This window comes from Hippocampus zosterae, chromosome 7 (genome assembly GCF_025434085.1).
Source record: "Hippocampus zosterae strain Florida chromosome 7, ASM2543408v3, whole genome shotgun sequence".
NCBI lineage: Eukaryota > Metazoa > Chordata > Actinopteri > Syngnathiformes > Syngnathidae > Hippocampus > Hippocampus zosterae.
This window is the reverse complement of record NC_067457.1, coordinates 6,591,492-6,607,416: the sequence shown is the minus strand read 5'-3', so window position 1 is coordinate 6,607,416 and position 15,925 is coordinate 6,591,492. Positions and strand designations below refer to the sequence as shown.

The 15,925-nt window shown below is 41.2% G+C and overlaps 3 protein-coding genes and 1 long non-coding RNA gene across 8 annotated transcripts; 1 reads left to right on the top strand and 3 right to left on the bottom strand.

The window, feature by feature from the left end:
- Positions 1 to 311: 311 nt before the first annotated feature.
- Positions 312 to 2,633, bottom strand: cstf1 (cleavage stimulation factor, 3' pre-RNA, subunit 1). 3 transcript variants are annotated; one of them, XM_052070741.1, is made up of 6 exons: positions 2,377 to 2,633; positions 2,062 to 2,295; positions 1,697 to 1,974; positions 1,424 to 1,621; positions 952 to 1,342; positions 312 to 773 (listed from the first exon to the last, which is right to left on the bottom strand). In XM_052070741.1, exons 2-6 carry the CDS (start codon positions 2,228 to 2,230, stop codon positions 514 to 516), a joined length of 1,296 nt encoding a protein of 431 aa, XP_051926701.1. In that variant the 5' UTR covers positions 2,231 to 2,295; positions 2,377 to 2,633; the 3' UTR covers positions 312 to 513. The 3 variants fall into 3 exon arrangements, with proteins under 3 accessions (XP_051926701.1, XP_051926702.1, XP_051926703.1); XM_052070742.1 differs by having other exon boundaries at positions 2,062 to 2,233; XM_052070743.1 differs by having other exon boundaries at positions 2,062 to 2,233; positions 2,561 to 2,579.
- Positions 2,634 to 2,805: 172 nt separating this feature from the next.
- Positions 2,806 to 7,249, bottom strand: fdxr (ferredoxin reductase). Its single transcript, XM_052070736.1, has 12 exons — positions 7,092 to 7,249; positions 6,831 to 6,919; positions 6,426 to 6,521; positions 5,979 to 6,101; positions 5,791 to 5,904; positions 5,607 to 5,708; positions 5,327 to 5,434; positions 4,754 to 4,838; positions 3,829 to 4,028; positions 3,588 to 3,759; positions 3,332 to 3,505; positions 2,806 to 3,222 (listed from the first exon to the last, which is right to left on the bottom strand). Exons 1-12 carry the CDS (start codon positions 7,165 to 7,167, stop codon positions 3,092 to 3,094), a joined length of 1,470 nt encoding a protein of 489 aa, XP_051926696.1. The 5' UTR covers positions 7,168 to 7,249; the 3' UTR covers positions 2,806 to 3,091.
- Positions 7,250 to 7,358: 109 nt separating this feature from the next.
- On the bottom strand, positions 7,359 to 15,885 carry narf (nuclear prelamin A recognition factor). Of its 3 annotated transcripts, XR_007963165.1 has the most exons (15): positions 15,525 to 15,885; positions 15,076 to 15,148; positions 14,928 to 14,993; positions 14,712 to 14,840; positions 14,498 to 14,630; positions 14,067 to 14,201; positions 13,188 to 13,306; positions 12,979 to 13,108; positions 12,561 to 12,633; positions 11,812 to 11,949; positions 11,572 to 11,729; positions 9,979 to 11,104; positions 8,783 to 9,145; positions 8,599 to 8,708; positions 7,359 to 8,511 (listed from the first exon to the last, which is right to left on the bottom strand). XR_007963165.1 is itself a non-coding variant. In XM_052070739.1 (12 exons), the coding sequence occupies exons 2-12, from the start codon at positions 15,130 to 15,132 to the stop codon at positions 10,857 to 10,859; spliced, it is 1,386 nt and encodes a 461-aa protein (XP_051926699.1). In that variant the 5' UTR covers positions 15,133 to 15,148; positions 15,525 to 15,885; the 3' UTR covers positions 9,568 to 10,856. The 3 variants fall into 3 exon arrangements, 1 of the variants encoding a protein (XP_051926699.1); XR_007963166.1 differs by lacking the exons at positions 7,359 to 8,511; positions 8,599 to 8,708; positions 8,783 to 9,145 and adding an exon at positions 9,568 to 9,794; XM_052070739.1 differs by lacking the exons at positions 7,359 to 8,511; positions 8,599 to 8,708; positions 8,783 to 9,145 and having other exon boundaries at positions 9,568 to 11,104.
- LOC127604001 (uncharacterized) lies at positions 11,057 to 12,863 on the top strand. The gene is made up of 4 exons (XR_007963178.1): positions 11,057 to 11,178; positions 11,776 to 11,969; positions 12,076 to 12,155; positions 12,484 to 12,863. It is a non-coding gene; the product is annotated as an uncharacterized LOC127604001 (long non-coding RNA).
- Positions 15,886 to 15,925: the final 40 nt, after the last annotated feature.

Here is a 15,925-nt window from a genome sequence, read left to right as displayed (position 1 = left end):
ACAATACAATACATGCTGATTTATATAGCACTTTCACAACAGCGGCAGCTGTAACAAAGCGCTTAACAAAACAGTTAACATAAAGTAAAATAATAAACACAATACATAACATAAAACACGGAGAGTCATGCAGTTCTAACCACTTTTCCATCACACGCTTTGTTGTTTACCTACAGATGACAATCACACATGAGCTCAGCTCACGATATAAAACTGTTAGCGTCCACAACCAGATCTTCCCAATATGTCTCATGCAAACTAGCTAGCTAAGTAGCTTGGGAGTGGTGCAATGTCTAAAAGAACCACAGTCATTATTGTTAGTTTTTATTTTATCTATGCAGAGAAACTGCAATGTCCTCGTACAAAAAAAAAAACTGCAAACAATACTGAAGCAAGAAAAAAGAAAATTCTAACTAATCCAATTTCAAGATTCCACAAAAAATATTCAATTGGTTTCCCCAAAAAGTTCTGGATGTGGAGTCCCTCGTTCCTCAAACGATGCGGCAGGAGAGATCAATCTGTGGTGGTGCGCCGGTACCAGAAACGGGCCCTGAAGTCATCGCTGCAAGTCATGAAACCGGGATTGGTGGGCGAGTGGACAATGCAGCGGACGATGTTGTTGTGACCCAGAGACAGCAGGTTTTTCCTTTCCGCTGTACGCGAATCCCAGCAGCACAGGCTGATGGTTCGCTCATCGGGTAGGAGAACATAGTCCTCTGTGTGGTTGAACACACCCTGCGTACGATGCATTTGACGGCCGCTCAGACCCGCGCCTGCAACGGCAACCACATTAGAGATGTTTCGCCTCCCCAAAATGCAATAGAAAAACAGGGGTGGGGGAAATGTGATGGATGCACATTTCTCCCCTGAAGCAGGTTTTTAGCATTTACAAAATATGACTTGCAATCAACACATGCAAGGAAAGAAAGGAAGACCAAGTGTCAACTTCACCTGTGTATTTCACCAGCATTCGGCCCGTTGATATTTCCCACAATTTTACCACTGAATCTTTCCCGCTGGAAAGGATGTACTTGGAATTTTTGGTAAAGATGGCTGAGCAGACCTCTGCTCCATCGTGAGCTTTGTCAAAGGTGGTCACGCAGCGATTGGAGACACCATCCCACAGTTTAATGCTGCCGTCCTTGCTGCAGCTGACGTAGCTGTTGGCCGTCGGGTTGTAACTTACGCCGCTGATCGTGTCTGTGTGCTGGTCCACAGGATTGCAGGACACAAAACACTGAAAGGTGTTGACGTCATAAAGACGCAGGGTTGGGTGCTGTGTCCCAACTATAAGGAAATCTCCAGATGGATGAAAAGAGATGGAACGTAGCATTTCTGCCTCCTAAAGGGGAGAATGATTTCGATTCACCAAATTGGAGGCATGTAAAAATAACAAACAAAATCCTTGTGTGCAATATCTGACCTGTACATATTTAAATGCTCGTTTTGCAGATGGCTTTGAGTAGTCAAAAAGTTTCAGGGTGAAATCCCTTGAGCCCGACGCAAGGATCTGTTCAGTTGGGTGGAAGGCCAGACAGGTGACTTCATCGACGTGGTCGTACAGTGTTCGAATCACTGGGTGATTTTCCATGTTTTGCTGAGCTGTCTCATTCATCATAATCTGTCCAAAATATACATATGAATAATAATTGTTTTGACTTTCTTAACACAGACCTACTTGTGCGACCTGTCTTACCTCAATTGGCATGGCACTCTTGGCCAGCATACGCTCAGTGTCCAGGATCTTAATCGAAGCATCAGCGGAGCCTGTGGCGATGAGCTGGCCATCCCGACTATATGTCGCAACGCGACAGGGGCCCTTATGAGAGGTAACATAGCACGTCTCATACTCGGATGCCTCTGGAGACATTGTCTGGACATCAGCGTCAAATTCTAGATCAATTCCCACACCAGGCGCTACTGTATCAGATCGCCCAATAGCATACTGCACAGCACTGTCATCGTTTTCCATACCTGTGACACAAATGGGATAGTTGGTAATTAGCTCACATGCATACAAATGATTTATTACTTACTACAAAAAAAACACATCAAGCGTACCAATTTTTACCAGCTGGACAAGCTGTTCAGATGGTGACACCACATTTGGAGGTTTGACTTCATTGACTAAACTGTTGGCAATGTTGGTGTATCCATCGTAGAGCAGTTGGCTTATGATGAGTTTATACAGATGCTGCCGATCTTTCAAAGTTGGTTTGGGACGATACATCTTCTGCCACAGACGAATTCAGGGGCCGAAAACGGACGTGACGAAAAGCGGACTTAAAACAAACACTGTTTAAAAAACGACCAACTGTTTAGTGGAATTAGTGCGCTTTTTTCATGCACAAAAACAATTCTAAAATGAACGAATACCTGAACGTTGTGCTGTTAGCTGTGCAGCTTGGTGAATTCAGACAGTGCGAAACACTTTCTATTTGCGAGCGATACTTGTAAAATGAAATCGCCAAAGTCACTGAATGCGTGGTAACCTCTACTTACTTTTTACTTCGAATCGGAAATAATTTTTGGTCACTAAAACATAAAAAATGTATCACACATTTACATCACTCTTTATAGCACACTAGCGTAGTTGGCGACACCGTAATTTCTTCTTCATTGGTTATTTCCGGCATCTTGATGTATTACTGCCATCTACTGGTGTACGACGTTACAGAATTCTATTTTTGATTATACTGTATTCCTGACTTTAAACCACAACAATCGGGTGTATGTTGAAAATACGTTGTTTGTAGAACATCATAATCTGTAGTTGAAATTTTAAAAAGTACACTGAGACAGTAATAAAATGAAAATATTTTATTGTGGTGCCATGTGCATTAAACTTTGATTATTGTCATGTAGTTTTTTTAGGATCAAATTGTTTACAGATATACATTAGCCACAATGAAGACAATGTAATTGTAATATTTTATATAGATAAACAATGTAGCTCGTGGGATCATATTCAAATTCATTTAATGCATGATATTGTCATAATACACATTTCCTGTATCTGATGTGGTTGGCTTCTTCAAAATGTACCCCACGCCCCACACCCACATTTTTATTGTGAAATTGTCCATGATGATCAAGCCCATGCCACCTGAAGCATATTCTCCACAGTCAGCAGTTTTTCTCTGGGTTTTCCAGTTGATTCACCCCTCTTCACCTCCACACTGTCAATCTTTTCCCAATCCGAGAAGGTCACAGGCTTCACTCCTTTGGAGACGACAAAACAATGCACTTTGAGCAATTAATTAGTAGGGCAAGGCAGATTAAAAAAAACTGTTTTCATCTTGTATCACAACTTTGAAATCAATGCAGGTACCTCTTTGCTCAAGTAGAGTTCTAATACGTTGTGCCCCAGACTTAGCAGCAGACATGTCCAAGTTCCCTGAATCCAAGTCTTCCATTAGGGATCGTGCAGTGTCAAAGCTATTATTCATAGTGGTGGCGATCACACCTGTTGGGCCTGTTTTAAGCCACCCGCTACAATAAAGACCTAGAATGAAGAAACAGTGCAGATAAATATTTCCTTATATTGGATTTTGGTTTGATTGGTGCTGCTTTTTTTTTGTAGGTACCTGGAGCTTGTTGAACACGGCCCATTTGGTTCGGGACTATCGCTTTACCAGAGTCGAACGGCACCGATGGGTCAATGAGGAGGCTCTTGTAGCCAATGCTGCTAATGACAAGGCCACAGGTCACATCCTCTACCTCGTCAGTGAGCACCGCACGAGCAGCCTCACCTGAACCCTGTTGACATGCAGGCAGACAAGGTCAAATTCAACATGTTCATTTAGCACCTAATGTGTCAAAATCGACCTCCAGTTTGTTGACTGCCAATCGGATGGCGGCTGCCTTGGTGCCGTCGGGATTAGGAAGAACCATGGCAGGGCTTCGGAAGAATCGAAGTCCCCAACTACGTGAGGCTTTGCTTCTTCTTTCCTGTTCGTCCTTTGCTGGAGGCTCGACGGCTGCCTTGAACATCAACTCCGTGAGACGTTTTCTCGGTCTGGGTAAGTCTGAAACAGAAAAGGCACATGTGCTGACACTTCTTTTGGACATCATCACTTTGTCGTGCAAAATATCAAAAAATGGCTGTTGAAATGTAAATGTTTATGTGCGGATACATCCCAGAAGCATGCATGATAGGTGATAGTAAATAGCAGAAAGAGGGGTTCATGTCATTTGCACATTTGGATTGTACATTAAATTAAAAAAAAAAACAATGTTACACATCATTAATACAAGCCACAGCAAGAAAACAAATGCAACGTATTTACACGTGTTAAAGTTGAGACAGGGAGGGGTGCGAATCACACCAACAGATCTTCATTTCCTGCCGTGGTGTGTGCAAGTTGCGCAAATGATCAGACCAACCCACATCCATCAGCCTTGTTGTTATTTCTCTGGCAAGGTCAGTGGAATGAGGACACCGGTGGTAAACAATTTCTCTTTCTTGTATAAACAAGAAAGAAACGCAGAATACGAGACTGGTTGCGTTTACTGCTGAAGGTTTAGAGGCAAGTCTTTAAACAATGTGTAAACAAATATACCCACTGGGAAAAAAAAACATGGTGAAATTAATATGGCATTGACATCGGCAATCAAATTTATTGACTTAGCAAGTATTTAAAAAAAAACCTGAAATAGAGCAGAATGAAAGGAACGGGCAAAACTGTATAATAAAAATAAGTAACAATTAAACAGAAATTGAGCCCTTGAAATTACTTTGATGTCTTCTCACCTGGAAGTGCCTGAGCGACGCCCTCAAAATCGGCTTGCACCAGCTCGGGTCTGGTGCCTGGTAGCTTCACCATTTCTCGAAGCTCCTGTATTCATGATTATAAAATACGCAGGAAGATTTGAATCGAGCTTCTTATATTTCTTTGACTATGATGATTTTTTTTTCCTCCTTATTTCTATTTTCTGGCAGTCTCAAGATGTCTTCTGGTGACATGCTGTCCCTTACAGGTCAAAGTTGGCACTGCGACTGACTATGAGCATTAATCAGGTATTTATTTTTCTTCCCCATCTGCCAGATCTCTCATATTCTAAAAAAAAAATCGGTATGTGTTTAACCTATTTTCCTATAAGGATGACCTGTGACGGACATTTAAAGAGAGCTGAACCTCTTGTGAAGTATGCTGAACTCTTGCATGATGTCATAGAGTGCATTATGACAGTTCCAACTTCTGACATTTAAGGTTACATCTTTCTCGATGGTGACCTTACAGCATACTTGGGTAGTGACTTGATTCATATCGTTTCAAAAAAAGTCATCCTCTGTTGTTGCCATCGTGATATGATCCTCACACACCTTGATAGTGCACGCAACCTGCATGGGTCCTCTCCTGCCGACGATAAGCACCCTGCGGACCTTGCTCTCTGTCAAAGCTTCAAGGGCAGGCTGAGTGATGTCGGTCTTCTACAAATGAACAGTTTTGAGATTTTTGTCAACAACAGGAAAACTGGGGGACAAACTATTGTTGGTAACTTAATCGGGTGCTTATCATGGAGCAGTAGAATTTGTGGCCAAATAAGTGCCTTTACATCTCATCATACGATCAACACGAATGCAGTCCGAGCCATCCACGTACCTTTAAAATGTCAGTAGGTGACAATAATATTCGCGCGATGTCCAAAGCCACATTTCCCTGTCCCAAAATGACTGCTGTTTCACAATTCAGGTCGGGGCTGAGCTGAATAGGAGAAGAAAATGGCTTACGAATTGATACCTGAGGATACAGAAGGAGAGGAAAGGAGCTTCATGAAGAGACGTACCTCTCGACAGCTTGGGACGCCATTGTACCAGCCCACAAAATCTTTGGCGGAGTAAACACCGGCCAAATCTTCTCCAGGTATCCCCATCCTCCTGTTTCCCTCTGCGCCGTAACTCTTATGATAACATACACGAGACGTTAAGGAAAAGCACACTTGCTCAAAGCTAGTTTGGAACGTAAGCTCCTTACTAGTATTACTGCATGGTACGCCTCTTGAAGCTCTTGAACGCTCACATCTTTCCCGACGTTCACGTTTCCGTAGAAATTACAGCGTGCATGTTTGGCTGTCTGTGTGAATGTGTTGATGACATTCTGAAGAAAAATAGAAAGCGATAAATCAGCGTTCATGTTTCCCGTACACCTAACTTGCTTCATTCTAACTAATGTAGCAGACTTTTGGGGTAGCCATTTTAAACTCATCGAGTCCTGCTATCGTGTCAAAGCCAAAAGTTAAGCGGAGCTGCAATGATTTTATCGGACGCACAGATTAGCATCAGCTAACATTTTTAGCTTCTGATAACTAACAAAATCCAGACTTGCCATTGGCCGGCCCAGAAATATGTCGGGCTATCCTTGAGGTGCGTTTTGACTAAATCGTGTCACAGACAATAATCTGCAATGTATCGTTTTCTGTACCTTCACTTCTGGATGATCAGGAGCAACACCGAATCTGACAAGGCCAAAAGGAACGGGTAGTTGCTCGTAAATGTCCACCTCAACATCTTGACGGCCCTGGCAGGGTAATGAAACATCTAATCATACAATGACTTAAAAAAAAAGTATTGGGCCATACTTGCCATCAGATTTTTTTCTTGACATATTTGTGATGCTTAAATGTTTCATTTGATTAACTGAAAACAGTCACAAAAATGTGCCCCACCGACTGACACTTAATACATTCATATTGGGTGGTAGACATGGGCTAAAATCACCAGTCAAGACATTTACCTTGCTGCTGTCTCAAATGACATGTCTGGTAAATGTATTCTGAGAGCGTTTGAGATTTTGCATGCGTGACGTCAAGTGTATTACTGTATTTACTTTGATCAAGTGCTGTGCTGTGTAGAATCCTGCTGGGCCACTGCCAACAACACACACCTTTGGCCTGCATGAGGAAAATGCTGCATCTCCTATCGGCAATAAAAAATAAATGCCTCGTCACACTTTATAGTTCACAAAATGCTCAGAAATGGACAACAGTCGAGCTTGAAAGCTAATAATCAACTTTCGACGTTTCATGCGCTTACTTTACAGAGCGAAATATTTTCGATCATGTGCAGTTCTAGAATAAAAGTGACTCACCGCGTCGATTTATCCATCTACTTCTTCTCCACGTCCACAATGTGACACCGCTCAACAGCTTTTTAAAGGCAGGCATCTTGGATGTTCTTATCGAGAGCTAAATGATGTGACTGTAGAAAAAGTGTTCAGAGTCGGCAGCTCCTCATAGCAGTCCCAAAATGATTGGGACCGAGAGCAAAAGCCAAGGTCCCCCCCAAAAAAGAAAAAAAATATTGCTCCGTTTCCTCCACTAGACCTGGTTACCGATGAAAACACAGTGCAGTGACACAACGTTTTAATGAAACATTTATTAACTTGGTCGCATTATGAAAGCAGCATCTCGTTATTTCATCGGTCTGACGGTGTACCACTAAAAGCAGTCCGACAGAAAAATAAATACAAGGGCAAATGTTCCCCCCAAGGATGATTTTAATGAAATACAGTATAAAGAAAATTACAAATTACAATGAAAACAAAAACATTTGAGGAAAAAGATTTTAAACTCTTCTGGAGTTAGCGGGCCTGCGTGTACGTTGATTCTACAACATAATAAATACGATGTAATACATAAAAAAACTCATTTCAAATTGTAAATATTTATTTAAATGCAAAATGTTTACGGTAGAATGTTGATTAATTAAATTACGATTTCTAAATCGTACTCATCTTTTTCTTTTGTCTATCTTTCGTTTTCTTTTGAATGATTATACTGCTCATTTTAAGCGTGAAATAAAATTTTAGATTAATGCATACATAAAATTAATTTGGGAAATTGTATATTTTTGTTATATGCAGGTATCTCTCTCTCTCTCTCTCTCTCTCTCTCTCTCTCTCTCTCTCTCTCTCTCTATATATATATATATATATATAGATATATATATATATATGTGTGTGTGTGTGTGTGCTGTACTGTCAGATACACAACCTTTTAACATTGATAACACACGTTCATGATTAAATAATCATTGTGATATGTATGTCAGGATGCTTCTTTCTTTTCTAGTTTAATTTATAAATATCTTCCAATAAATTTGGGGTTCACCAGCAAGATTTCAACATTTTTTTATTAAACGTGGTCTGCTGTTACACTTGTTTGAGTAGAATAAGAAAAGAATACTTGCCCTGGTAAATCACATGTTAAAATATCACATGTATCACACGTATCAGTCAGGATGTGGTCGCTTAAACATGCTCAGGACTGCAAAACAGAAGGAAGTCAAAGAAATGTGTTGACACATTTGCAGAGCATGTTTCTTTGTGCAAGATGCAGAATGACCTACTGGTAACCTCAAGTGCCCGGGCTTCCAAAATAATTTATGTATCTGATGTCTACAGCATTTTCAATGTATGGATAATTTTGCCGCCTGTGTTGCAGTTGATGATGTATCCTGTTAGTTGCAGTTACTCTTGAACTTCTGCTCAGTCTCAAGTGCTTTTTAAACTGCAGGAACATAAAGAAAACACATCCAGTTGAAACTGCACTATCATAATGCAAACAACCAAAACACATGATCATAATTCTACTTACTTTGTATCTGCGTCTCATCATCACTGCTCCTGCTCCCACTGTGACAGTTAATACTGCTACAGTTAAAACAATCAAGATGGTATCCAAAACATAGCTGCATTGTTTGGCATCTGTGGGGGGGAAAAGTGTTGGATTTGTTCACTTCAATCAACGAACTAATGATTGTTTTTCAAGCTGTTCGTACCTCTGAAAATGAGAAGGGTCTCATTGCTGACAAGGTTTTGCTCTGTGAAATCATCCAATCTGAAGAAGACCCATTTGCAGTAGTACAAGCCAGTGTCTTCTAGCTGCAGTGGATAAATCTTGATTGTGAAGCCAAGGCCTTTTATCATGTGGCTGAACGGGGTTATATGAATTCGACCCTTGAATTCCGCAGCTGTGGTGTTCTTGATTAAAGAACCTTTGTGCAAGGACAGGTACAGCACATTTCTTTGGCCGTGGAAAGGTCTGTTGAGATACACTCCCACTGGATCGGATAACGTGGTGGAACATGTTATCTCAGAGGAGTCGAGACTTGCGATTGATGTGTGTGAAGGATCCTGTAAAACTAGTAGAGAGAGAGATTCATTTTTAAATGTATTTATTCATTTTTAAACTTCAAGTTTAGGCAACAATGTGACAATTCCCAGCATCACTGTTATGAGGCCACCGTGGGCAGAATCGGATGGGAGGGGCCAACGTGACAGGCCGTGGTTGGCATGGAATGACATGATTTTCTGGCATGATTTTCTGTCCAAATATTTGCCACAGCCATGACGGCAAGGAAAATCTAAAACTAACAGAATATAACAGGGCGCGTCAAAATGTGGGAGGTGGGCTACAGTGAGACGGAAAGCATTCCCTGGCACCTCACAGTCGTGGCCTACATCTCTTCTTACAGCTAAGCCAAAGTGTTTAATTTACCTACAGCGCCAATCGTGGCATGCTCATTTATAAATGTTGAATGTCGCGTGAGAGCGAGGCTAAAAGTTCATTTCAAGAACTGTTTTCCCCAAATGAGATAGAAGCCAAATTTCATCATGATCAATGTGGCCTTTTTTTTTTCAAACCTGTTTCGAGACTCTGCCAATGAATTTCTAAAACTGGTTGAATGATATTTTCTCTCAGAGAATCACAATGGATGTACCGCATTTTGGAAAAGAGGTCATTTATTCAAGCATCCGTTATAGACATCAATTCATCTTATTTGTGCTTGACTCAGAAAAGAATGACCCAAAACCACAATACAACACAATCATCTGAAGTCAAATACAGTCCGCAATGAAGGAAGAAATTTAAGAGATAATGTCATTTAAATTCATGCTCTATGAAAATCAATCTATAACTTGCTGGAAAATTACTATCAATTTTTTTTGGCTAAACATATTTGCTTTTCCTCACCTGACCAGGTGTTCACCTCAGAGGGAAGACAGAGCAATCCAAGCACAAAGCTCCACCATTGAGCTTTCATCTTTGCCACGAAGGCTGCGTGTCGACTTGAACCAAGCAACCAGAAAGACAAACCGACTCGACTTTCACACGAACGCTTAAATGGAGGTATGAGGTTTACAAAGGAAATGCGTATCGCACACATCTCCTGTCTTTCAACTCCTCTGCGCATATGCTACAAATTCTTTCATTTTCTTGAATGATTTCCAGATAAAATATACACATTCATCGCATTAAAAAAGAGAAAAACAACACTAACAAATAATTTGGCAAAGGTACGACTAACTCGGGGTTTAACCAAACTACATTTAGGGAATGCCAGTGGAGAGTTGATAATTAATTGAAAATGACAAAAACGCTTACCTATGTGATTTTTTTTTAAGTGCTCAAAAAAGATACATATAGTATACTGGCTTAATGGGGTCATCAAACTGTTGCATAGTTATCCTTCTAACACTGCTGTTGTATGTTTTCTGCAAAGACAACAAATATGCATGTAAGCGTCATTTTGGACTGAGTTGGTTAAAAAGTTTTGGTGTGCCATCAGTATCCACAACAACAGCTCATTGGTTTCCATCGTGCTTAATGTTGTTTTAGTTGTCTTATCGTTTGGCAACAATTAGACCACATTCGCTACCTCACTTTCCAGATGCTTATGTGGACTAAAGTCTTTTTGTTTTGAACTTGTCCCTTGTTTCCAAAGCCTATACATTCGCCCTCCAGCGGACAATGGGGAAGAACTGCATCTGACTTGCTCAAAGGTATTGGATGGTCCTTAATTTATCCAAACAAGAACTGGGTCCCAAACATGTTTTCATGTTCCCTCATTCTCACCACTGCATGTGTGGTGTTTGTAAAGGGCTCTGACTCTGATTCTTGTACTGGGTGTGTAGTAACTTGCAGGTCGGCTGGGAATCCTGGCCCTGAAGCCAGTCTTGATAAAGCGTCTGCAGAGTCGGGTTGACCTCCGGGAGAGCGACAGGCAGGCTGCTGTAGACCTCCTCCATCTGCTGGAGCAGTTGTTTATCGACGCGGCCCGCTGTCTCGTTCTCGGCTTGACCACGGCCACTCAAGCACCCTGAAGGAGAAACATTAAGGGAGTGTTTCATGATCTTTGTTTCCTTCTGTTTTTCAATGGCAAGAAAAAAAAAGGTGATTGATTATTTTGTGGTTTATTTTTTTAATCTAATACAAAAATGATGACAGGGAAAAATAGAGCTGGGCTTAAATTTAGTTTATTACTTCGACATGCCGCGTCTCGGTGTTTCTTTAGTGTGTATTTGTGTTAATTTTATATTTTGTCAGCCCAATTTAAGTATATACCTCACACATTCATTGAAGCATGTTAAGACATTTGCTTTTTTTATTGAGTGTGACTGCTCAAGAAGCCACCGTTGGTAGTAAGTCCCTTTTAAATGCGTTTTTTGGGGCTTTTGGCACAGATTATTTGGATTGACATTATTTCCAAGGGGAAATAATGCTTTGGTTTTTGAACGAAAATGGAGTTTGAGGATAATTGGCATTCTATCCCAGTTGCATTGTTACCTCCTGGACAGGACAGCACCTCCACCAGTTGGTAAGGCACTCTTCCCTTCCTCATGCGGTGCACCAAAGTCTGGATGTTCCTGAAACCGTAAACGGCCGCAAACTGCAGCAGCGTTTCGCCGTCTCGCTCTAGTGTCACCTCCTGAAAGTCACGGTTCCTACAAAACAAACGGAATAACCTTTTTTTGTGTTTTTGCGTGGAAGGATCGCGGAGACCTCACTTGTGGCGTCGCAGCTCACCTGAGGGTCTTGTACGTGATCTCGTGGACATCCAGGCCAAATAGCTCCTTGGCAGCATACTTGAACACATGTTCGAGGAAACCGTCGGAACCGCGCCCTTCGTGGCGAACCAGGGCCGTGTCTCCAGCTTCTCCAAGGCTGCAAAAGCAATTTTGAAAGTGAGATTTTCTTTCCTCCTCCATTCATTTTCTATAATATTCTATAATTGCCATTAGGGTGGCGGATGAGGACTCTTCAATGGGACACTTTCTGCTTGTGTTGCAGGATAACAGACTCAACTTGACTTCTTGACCTGATGAATACACGGCACGCCCCTGCTGCTGGTTTCCAACAGCTGCATTCAGGTTTGTGTGTGAAAAAAAAAAACAGCTAATTTTCTTTGCCATAAAACCACACATTCAGCTGCAGCACCTAATCTTGTAAAGATTGACAAGTACTGGGCCTTCTGAAAAGCATTTGTATTCCCCGGCGTTGTGCCGAAAACCTCCTACATCCAAATTGGGTCAAGTTCATATTTCTTTTCAAAAATCAACGCGATTGATCAGTTCCCACGTGAGTATGTGGTATATCTTACAAATTATTGACCAACCATAAAGTGTTGAAAATGGCTCGCTCTCTTTGACGATGCAATGTTAATGACACAACAATCATGCTGTTTTCTTTGGTTTGCAGGAAACTGATTGTTTTGAAGATGAAAGGATTCTGCCACACCAAAAACGAATCTAAAAACGGATCGGCCAAGGACTCACACATGGTCCAACGGAAAAGAGTCCATATCCTCTGCAGACACCTTCTTCTGTTGCATCAGGTAGTAAATTTCCCCTGGAACATGACGCAAAATATCCCATGACTGAATTTGAATGCACGAACGAATCTCTCAAAATTAGCTATAATAGTAGATTTACAAAAATGTTCCCAACTCTACTATCTTTGACAAAAATAAAATGATTAAACATCCCACTGAGTATCAAGGGATGGAAAGGACGGTAGGGCGTGGTTTATGGTATTTGCGGGACAATAAACAACCGTCCATGTGTCTTGGTTGTTGTGTGACAACCCAAACGCAATGGTCAACATGACCTCTGGAACAAAAACAATACTGTAACAGTAACTGGTGTTTTATTTGGCTCGCGCCGGCCTGCGTAACAGATAAGGAGGTATCAAAACCTGAGGTGAGGACACAGTCCACATCCCTGCTCTCCAGCAGACTGTTGTAAAACTCTTCTCGGACAGCCTCCAGTTTTTTGTCAAAGCAGGGAGCCACCACCATATGGTACACTTTATCCGCATTTAGCTTCTGTTGGCACATAGGGAGCGATTTCGTCAGATTCAATTATTTTGTCCTCATATTATTATCATTGCACTCATTCATTCACCTGCTGCTTAGAGAAGTAGTCTTTGACGAGACAGCCCATAATTTGCTGCGGAGACCTTGCTGTGCAGATGTGAGGTGTGACCAAACTCCCGAGGATACGCTCCGAATAGCGAATCCATCCTGTAGTTCAGTGCAAAAGGGCACAACGCCAAAGTCATGAAGATTTTATTTGTTATTTTATAAAGTGGTTTCAGTACAAGCGCGCAGCTCCATTCCAAATGCTCCGACTTAACCTGTCTAACGTTAAACAAGGGAATGAATGCTCCAAAGCGCTTATTCTCCTTGATGCTGAAGAAGGGAGTGGTGAAAGACAGGCTCTCTCTATCTATCCCCACCAGCACTGCACTCTTATCTGTCTCGCTAAAAAAAAAGTTACATCGCAATTAATTTGAATCCTGTAGAAATGTTGGCGTCAATAGTTTAATTGGAGAAGTGACATTTGTTTATCACACAGATTCATTTTAAACGCAGGAAAATACTTATTCTTTTTTTTTTTGTAAAATTAAAATTAAAATAATTTTGATAGTTTCTTTTATAAAAATTAAAATTAAAATAATTTTGATAGTTTCTTATATAACATCAAATTGCTTTTGACTGGGTATTTCATTTCCCCCCACTTGTTGAAAGCTATAAATATAAAAAATGATTTTAAAAAAGCAATATTTTCATCTGTATCAGCGTTTTAATTGAACCACCATAGCAGTAAAAAATAAGAAATAATTTCCCCCAAGACGTTCAATTTAGTTTTGGTGCGCCTGTATATTGCAGATGCATAAGAACTCGCAGCCGGAGAGAGTAAAAACAAATCAAAATCAAATTACTGTATTTGAATAGTCAGGGTTCACTGTAGACCATGAATGGAGGTGGAGAAGAGTTTTACCAGGGCAGGAGGAGGTGAACATGGGCAGTGCGTGGGAGTCGTGGTGCTTCCTGCGATACCTCTGAATAAACTCCTTTTGACTCTCTATGATGCTAAAGCCTGCTGCCAGAGTAGTATCAAACACAAACTGCACTCCTGCGTGGAGAAAAGAATAATTGAGGAAGAAGGGGATACAAGGGAGAGACGAGTTAGCTAAAATGAACAACCTTTTTAAAAACCGTGTTCATAGATAAGCGCACCGCATTATAAGGCACATAGAATAGAAGCTTCAATAGTGGCTGCGGTTGCCTTATGCATCCACTAGATGGAGCTATGCTAAAGGAATATTATACAAAAACAAGGTAAGTGATATGCACAGTATTTCTCCATAAAATTTGAATATCTTCATCATGTACGTGTCCTTGCAAATGTCTAGTTGGTAGTTAGCTCACCCAGGCTTTTGAGAAAACCGCAAAGTTTACCGGCGGCCTCAACGATATCCACGCCAAACTTGATGGCGAAAAACGGCAGCGATTGTGGACAAACTGATGCCACCAGAACCCTGTGCTTTGTCACGTCACACTTCTGACAAGGAAAGAGAAATTTATTTCAAAAAGTGCACAAAAAATGCAAACGCTGATATAGGTACGAATATTTGGAGTGTACCTTGTTAAGAGCCAAAACCCGCTCCATCTCCTCCAAGTTCTGTTGAGATATTTTCAGGCTCTCCTCCTCAGACAGACAGCCATCGCAGGATAGACAAGCACTCAGCAACAACTGTGATCCCTCATTCTCCTGATGGAACAAAGGAAAAAAAAATTTGAAGTCATCATCAACAACCCAGGGTGTTTTCAATTGAACTACTTAGAAATAAGACTTTACCTGTCCGTTGACTTGCTCTCCCTCTTGGTGTGAGCTAATTTCACCATCACTCTGTTTCTTGCTACACTGTGTGTCGAGCAATCAATCAAGATTTAGAATTGCATGATAAAAGCTTGTAAATGTAGAAAAAAAATCCGGGAGAAATCACCTGCTTGGTGCAGTTTTCACACTTTTCCTTGCGCCTCCCGATGCTGACCTCAGACATTTTGTTAATCAGTTATCTGTCAGTAGAGAGTGGTGAATTCAGACGGCAGCATTTTCTAATCATTCCCACGTGGAATACTCCGTGAAAAAAAATGCATGTTTATTATGAGGAATGACCACAGTGTTTTTGTTTAACTTGACTCCACCCTCCTCAGACCTGGCCAACATTCTATCACAAGCAGCCTGCTTATCACAAGCACTGCAGAAGTATGCCGAAATTAATTTGTTAAATGAATTAGAGTTGCATACGCGCTACAAAGAAAGCCCTCAAAACCAAATACTGCACAGTAGTTTCAGTCTCGCATAACCTTCAAATACAACGCAGACTTATCACTGTGTGTGTAATTTAAGAGAACGACTGGAGGAGAGTAAAGTGAGATTTAAGAAACTCACCTGGTGGTGTATATATGGCAAAGCTCGGGTTCAGACTCTGTTAAAAGCAAAAGCAAAAGCGCCAGAAAAAAATGAAGAGACGCATAGCACCATTGCACAAGGTCCAGCTGCAGCAATAGAAAAGGAGGGGAGCTCAACAAATCCTCAAGCACTGTGACTGAATGCTGCTACTACTAGAATTTGAGGGGAAAAATCCGTATATGAGCGATCGCCGAGACTCCCCACGTAGTTCGAGGACGTTATTTCATAACTGTTTTAAATGAATCGGCGTTTGTCAATCCCAATCCATTCATATCTATGAACATTCAACTCCATTGTCGTACCCGGTGAAGTGTACAGTACACAACAGTAGCGCATGCGCACAACGCATAGCCCGGCCCGGAAGTGTGAAAACGAGATAC